This window comes from Aphelocoma coerulescens, chromosome 2, assembly GCF_041296385.1.
Source record: "Aphelocoma coerulescens isolate FSJ_1873_10779 chromosome 2, UR_Acoe_1.0, whole genome shotgun sequence".
NCBI lineage: Eukaryota > Metazoa > Chordata > Aves > Passeriformes > Corvidae > Aphelocoma > Aphelocoma coerulescens.
In genome coordinates, this window is record NC_091015.1 from 89,289,964 (window position 1) to 89,296,811 (window position 6,848).

The 6,848-nt window shown below is 52.2% G+C and overlaps 1 protein-coding gene across 1 annotated transcript in view; it reads right to left on the minus strand.

The window, feature by feature from the left end:
* Positions 1-5,163, minus strand: part of BASP1 (brain abundant membrane attached signal protein 1) — a 51,134-nt gene extending 45,971 nt beyond the window's left edge. Inside the window, 2 exon segments of the mRNA XM_069005895.1 lie at positions 4,680-4,700; positions 4,702-5,163. Coding sequence (XP_068861996.1) covers positions 4,680-4,700; positions 4,702-4,980 — 300 coding nt within the window. The 5' untranslated portion in view covers positions 4,981-5,163.
* Between the last annotated feature and the right edge of the window lie 1,685 nt (positions 5,164-6,848).

A 6,848-nucleotide genomic window follows, 5' to 3' on the forward strand; every position in this document is an offset into this window, starting at 1 on the left:
TTGTGCACGTTTTGCATGTGTTTTTCTAAGGTAGGAAGATGAGAGAAACCTGCATCAGTTCTATCATTGTTGGTCCATTCTCTGTTTTTTCTAACTTAGCTCTATTTCTTCTCCATAGTTCAGCAATCATCTTAAATTTGTCTAGCAGATGCACATCTACGGGATCTCGCTATGTGACCATCTACTTCATCCTAAAATAGTTAATCACGTCAAGACCTAATTTTGAATACAAGTCCCTCCATCACCGACCAATCACACAAGGAAAACAGTAACAGCAGAAAATAAGTTCAAAAACTATAACCAGGCTCTGTCCTTCTGCAGGGGTTATATGTTCTACATCCCACTGAGTATTTAAAGACTATTGAAACAGGAGATAGCCAGCAGCCCCCTGATTTTACTACTTGTACAGAACTAGCTTGCATTTGTCATGCAAAGTCATGATGACATAGATTTCTGTCATTAAAATTAATCCTTGAGAAATTTTGTCATTATAACTACTAGGTTTTTGCCTGAAGGAAAAGGTTATGCTTCAACACTGCATTCACATCCTCTTCATGCCAAGGCATCAGTAGTATTACAATCACCATCATGACATTATCCATCAAGTAGCAAAAGGTAGGTAGGTGGCTAAGGCCCAGACTTATTACAGATTTGGTGTTGTATCCTCTGTAAGGACAGTAAGTCTCTAATCAAAATGAAGCTCCTGCCATCAGTCCTACGGTTTACATGAAGTACCAGGTCATGCTGCTCTGAACAACTGCTAGGGCAGTGCACATGAAATAAAATCTTTTGAAAAGAAGTTCAAATTCCTAAAGGTTAAAAAATAAAATCCCTGGATCAGCAGATCATAATCATATGTGGCACCACTTACCAGGCTAAAATCTAAACTATGCAACATGTGACTAAAAAGCATGTGGCTTTCCCAACAGTACCGCACTGGTGGGGTGTTTGGCAGTCTACACCCAACAAGTCAGGCAACTATACAGACTACTTCATTCTTATTCTGCAGAAGACAATAGCAAACACATCAAAAGAGATCAGTGTATGATATATATCCTGAGACAGAAGGTTTTTATTAATAAAACTGTTTCCTCAGAGTTAAATTTCATTAACTGTACTTAAGAGGGAATTACTACACATCTTGCTCCCAGGCAAAACCTGACCATTCCACATGTGTTACAAATCAGTATCTCTTTACATTTACTGGTGTGCAAAAGAAAGTCAAAGGATTTATTTTCATATTCTGGCAAGTCAGGAATCTTTCATGTTTGAGGAATCACATTGCTCTCAATCTATTTTTATTTTAAACTTATGAATTTTCATACCAAATAACCAATAGATACATTTTTATATTAACCACATTTCTCCATCTTGAAATAAGAAGCTTAGGTGGCATCACGCTTTTAGGGAAGAGAACTGTGAGGCACAAGATATTGTAAGGAAGACTTCAAAGTCCTTTCCATTCTGCATGAGGTTTCCCCCCTTCTTCCCCCTGCATATTTTTTTAATCTCGAAAGCATTTCCTACTAATGCATGAAACCCCCATTATGCTGCATATGGTTTCTATTACCAAGTCTATAATGCTTTCAGGAATTTCTTTGATTTCTCTAGTTGTTACCTCATTCTTTTCATTCCTGATTGACACAGAAGCAGCAACCCAAGTCATTACTAAGTATCTTTCTTTAGTTATAAATCGGTCTCTGTACTTCTGTAGCGTACCTCAAAATGGCCTGCCTTTACTACCCTTGTATGAATGAAGGTAAGGCCTTGAATGTTGGTTGATTATTATACTCTTCATTAGATATTTGAAGAGTATCCACTTTTCTTACTTGAAGAACTCCAATTTGAACCATTAAATTTATATTGCATCCCATGGACACTATGCTTACACCTACTCACCTAAATCAAGACCTGGGATTTGTGCACAAATCTGTACAAATGACTGCAGAATACTCTTCATACAGATCACACACAAAAAAAAAAAAAAAAAAAAAAAACACAAAAAACAAACAAAATTCTTGTTTTCAAAATAAGTGCAAGATCAGCTGTTCATGGCAGATCTCCAAATAATTACTAGCTCAATGGTAGCCGAGTGTCTGAAAATGTAGCCACAGAATTCTCCCAAGATTTCATGGGCAGGCCTGCTTCTACCCTGCAACCCGCTTTTGTCCCTCAGTGCATGTCATCGGGCCATGGGTGGGTGCCGGCACAAGGTAAGAGTTTAGCATTGTTCAGACAGAAGCCGTTGTGTACACAGGAGGTTCTGCTGAAGGACTTCATGGTTCACTGCATGGGGCAAAGCTACCAGTGGAACACAGCACAAACAGAAGAAGCTTCACTTGGAAAATACCATTTATTCCACAGAGTTAATTTTGAAAGATCAAACCACAAATACTTAAGGACTAGAGACAGATCTAGATATGGTTCAGAAATTATGGAGGGTGCATACGCTGTAGTCTCAGGGTAAGGGTATGCTCCAAAGGTATGCCACTTTCTGAAATAAATCAACCTTGTAGCACCATGTTGCTTCAGAGGGCGTTGCATTTCACATGCAAAGAAGCATGAAAGCAGTAGCGGGGGGAGAGAAAAAAATTTCACCTGATCATTGCTTCAAGCAATAACTTGAACAGTGATTTTACCGGTTTTACCCTTTTAATGTTAATTTTAACTGGATATGATATACTCAGAGATTCAAATCAACAGAAGAAACTGCTGCATGATTGCATTTTGGCAGCTACATACAATTTCCCTGTATTACACAATCAGCTATTTCATACATGAAATATACAAGAATAGACAGAGCCACCATGGATTTCCCAACGTTTTGTGTTTATTCTGCCCACAGATCAGAGTTGGTGCTCCCTGGCTAAACTGAAACAGCCAGACAAAAAGAAAATACTCACTGCATACAATCCAGTAGCAAGGGAGATCACAAAACAAAGCTTCTCCCTCACGTGAAGTTCTGTGAGACAATGAGTAGACAGCAAGTGCAAAAATCTCTGGCCATGTCCTTGCTTCTTCTTTTTCCCTCACCCCTAAAGGTTGCCCAAAATTCTCAGAAACACCGTGAATACAAAAGGATTGTGCGGGACAAGGTATCTCCCCTGGAGAGAGCAGTAGCAGCAGATGCCGCATCCTCCCTCAGTATGGCACTCCCACCCCACATTCTCCCTTCTTAATGGGGAACATCTACACAGGGAAAAAACCCTCAGTGTTTGAAGCCTGGCCACCAGTCTAGGTGGTGCCTGGCAAGCATCTGGCAAGCAGAGAGGGGACATTTAGACAGACTTTAGGGTTCTGATGGCTTCTTCAGAAGAGACCTTAATTGGAAACACTGGAAATACCAAGTAATTGCTATGCAAGGGGCCTTGGGGTGTATGTTTTCTAGTGAATGTTCATCACCCTCGAGGGGAAGCAACAAAATCCACTGCCATCGCCTGTTTAGGAGCCCGCTGGCAATATTCTTTTGTCAGCTTTAACTCCAGCCTGACTAACACACCAGTTGTCTTCTCTTCAGAAACTGCCATTAGCTTACAAAATTATCCATTTCAAACAGGCTTTAGCATGCTCCCTCTAAAGAGAAATATATACCCGAATTTTGGACAAGAGTCGGGAAAGAAAAGTAGCGAAGAAGGAACCGGCACCAATGCCAGCATCGAGACGCAACAATTCGAACAAAAGAGATTTCAAGATGTCGCACCAACACGCACGCACACAATCTTCCTCTTGATAGATTGCTTCCCCTCGACAGAGGGAGATGCTCCAGGATACCGCCCGCCCGGGCACGCAGAGCACGCGTGTTTCTCCCAGACGGAACCCGGCAGGGAGCACGTCCCTGCGGCGTGGCTGCTCCGCGGGGCTCCTACTGCGGCACGTACGCCGCACCCGCTTCGCCCTCTTTGCTCAAAGGGGCCCACGAACGACCCCGCGCTGCTGCAGAGGGACCCCCTGCCCCCCATCCCCGGTCCCCCCGAGGCCGCTCAGAGGAGCGGGGCCGGGGGAGCTCTGGGGACATCCGCGGCCGCTCGCCTGCCGCCGACCGAAACCCGCTGCGGGCGGGGAGGGGGCGGGCAGCAGGGCCGGCCTTTTCCCCTTCCTAAATGCCAAATATTGTCTCGGTGAGGTGAGGGGGGGACACGGGCGGGGGGGCACGGGTCCGCTCCGCCATCGCGCACAGTAGCAGGCGGCAAAGCTAAGCCGGGCGCAGCGCGGGGCAGGAAGGGTGCCGGGGTACTGCTGGGCCACCCCGATGAAACACGCCGGGGCTGGCGGAGGGCGGGCGGGGGGAAGCGCCCGGGGGTCGCTGCGCAGCGCGGAGCCTTTGTTCCGCCGCCGGCCCCATCCCCGCCGCCGCCTCCGCGCATGCGCCGGGCACAGACAAAGGCGCGGGCAGGGCGGCGGGGCTCCCTGCATCCCCCTCCGCTCCGCATCCCCCTCCGCTCCGCATCCGCCCTTTGCTCCGCATCCCCCTCCGCTCCGCATCCGCCCTTTGCTCCGCATCCCCCTCCACTCCTCATCCCCCTCCGCTCCGCATCCGCCCTTTGCTCCGCATCCCATTCCACTCCGCAACCCCCCGTCACCCCGCATCCCCCCTTTGCTCTGCATCCTCCCTCCACTCCGCATCCTCCCGCAGTCTCGCATCCCCCCCTCTGCTCCGCATCCCCCCGCGCGGCGCCCACTCGGCGTGGCAGGAGGGCGGGGGTGTCCCGGGGGTGTGCGTGTGTCCGCCCCCCCTTCTCCCGCGTGAGCCGCCACGCCCAGCTGAGGCGCGGGGAAAGCGCCCTGCGGGAGCCGCGTTTGAAAGACACGCGTGTGCGTGGGGGAGAGGCGACACGGCGGGTCGAGAGGGGAAAGAAAAAAAAAAGGTCGAGGAGAGGCGTAGCTTGCTTTGGTGGGGGGAAAACGGAAAGCCGGAGGGTTGATGGGGACCTGTGAGAAGCGGGGGACGGCAGTCGGTGAATATTCATAGCATAGGCGCATCGGGGCGTAGCGCGGCGGGCGGCAGCGGCGGTCCCTCTCGTGTTTGACGGCGGGTCCGTAGCCCCTGCTCGGGCAGGCGAGCCCCCCGAGCCCCGGCGTGTGCTGCCCCGCCTGGAGCGGCGCTTCAAACCCGCCGGCGCGTCCACGCGCACGCGTGACCGCGGAGGCAGCACCGCTCCCGCGCCGGGGACAATCGCGTTGTCGCCGGCCACAGTGGGCACGCGCCGCTTCCCCGCGCCTCGCCCGCCCCGACGCCCCCCCCGCCCCGCCGAGCCCCCCGCCCAGCCGCCCTGCCATCTTCCTGGCGCCGTGCGTGCTCTTCTCCCAGCGCTTCCTTTCATGGAGAGCTTGGGGCATCTTCCTTTTTTTTTTCTTTTTTTGTTCTTTTTTTTTTTCTTTTTTAAAAAATTATTATTGTTATTTAAGCAGACTCTCTTTGGAAACAGCCTAAAAGCACCGAAAAGAAATTGTGCATAAACCGCTATTATTCCCACCACACCCACCGCTACCCCCACCCTTCCCCAAGAGAGCCTTCCCGGGCATTTAAATCTCACAGAATCGCCTTCGGTCTGTTGTGTGCCTCGATCCCGCTCCCAGGTGGTCCCCTCTCGAGGAATAGAGCTCCTCGCAGTGATTTCCCTAAAATGTGCCCGGGCAGGCGCCTCCCGGGCTGCTCCTCTCTCTCTGCTCTTACCGATTCACACGCACATCTCCTCTCCCCACAATCGAGACACAACGGAAAGGGGGGAAATTACAGAAATGGCAAAGCTCTCGCGGGCGGCTGTGTTAATGGCATAAGTGAGACACACCGCGTCTTACCTTTATATGTTTTTCCTCTGTCCCTGTCGGTGTGTTTGTGTGCTGGGGTGTCACAAAGAGAGTCCCAGGTAGCCCAGAGCCCCCTCGCCTCGCTCGGAGCGCGGTGGCTCTCGCCCGCTCGCTCGCCGGGACTGAAGTGCCTAGTGCCTGCTGGAGCACTGCCGCCGCTACCGCGGCTGCTGCCTCTGCATTTCTCACTCTCTCCCCCTCCCTCTTTCCCTCCCTCCCCCCTTCCCTGTGACAGTCTGTGGGCAGTTCAAAAGCCACACGCACTTATTTATTTATTTTCCGGGCTCGCGGGGCGGGGGATGCGCTGCGCGGCGCTCGCGCTTAGGGGGCGCACGGACCCCAGGTTTAAATATCAGCCGTGCAGGCGGCGGGGGGGCTGGATCGCGGGTCCGCTAACGCACCTTGCAGCATTACCCCCCCCACAAACCCCTCAAAAAAAGGGAAGGGAGCGGCCAACCTCCCTGCCCCGAGGAGAGCGGACACGGCGCGGGGCCGCACGCTGAGGCGCGGGGCTCTCCGCCACCCTCCGCGCCCGAACCGCGGCGGGTGCGGCTGTGCACCATGGGGCGGAGGGTCCGTCCCTGGCGGAGATGGGATGCTGCGCGGCGGAGGGAGCGGGCAAGCCTGCCTACACCTGCAGCCCTCTCGGGGAGCGGGAAAGCCGCTTGCACGGCGGAGAGGGGCGGCACGGGCGGAAGAGCCTAAAAATTCCCGGGCGTGGATGCTGTTGGCACGCTTAAGGAGACGGTCTGCCCGTTAAACACAAAAGGCAACAAAATAGAGGAAAGCAACACATTTCTCAGGAGAATGGATCTCCCCCGGGCGCTCCTGCAGGTGAAGAGCTGGCCTGAACGTCGCTGGGGCTTCAGGACTGGTATCCCTCCAGCTCTCCCCCTGTTCCAAAGCATCCCTGGGGCCGCCACAGCACAACCGAGGGTGCTGCCCGCACTTTCCCACCGCCCTCTTTTTAAAAGCTGGCTGCGGCGCGGGCCGGGTGCGCCCTGCTCGTCGCTCCGCGCCCGCTCCACGCTGCAAGAGCC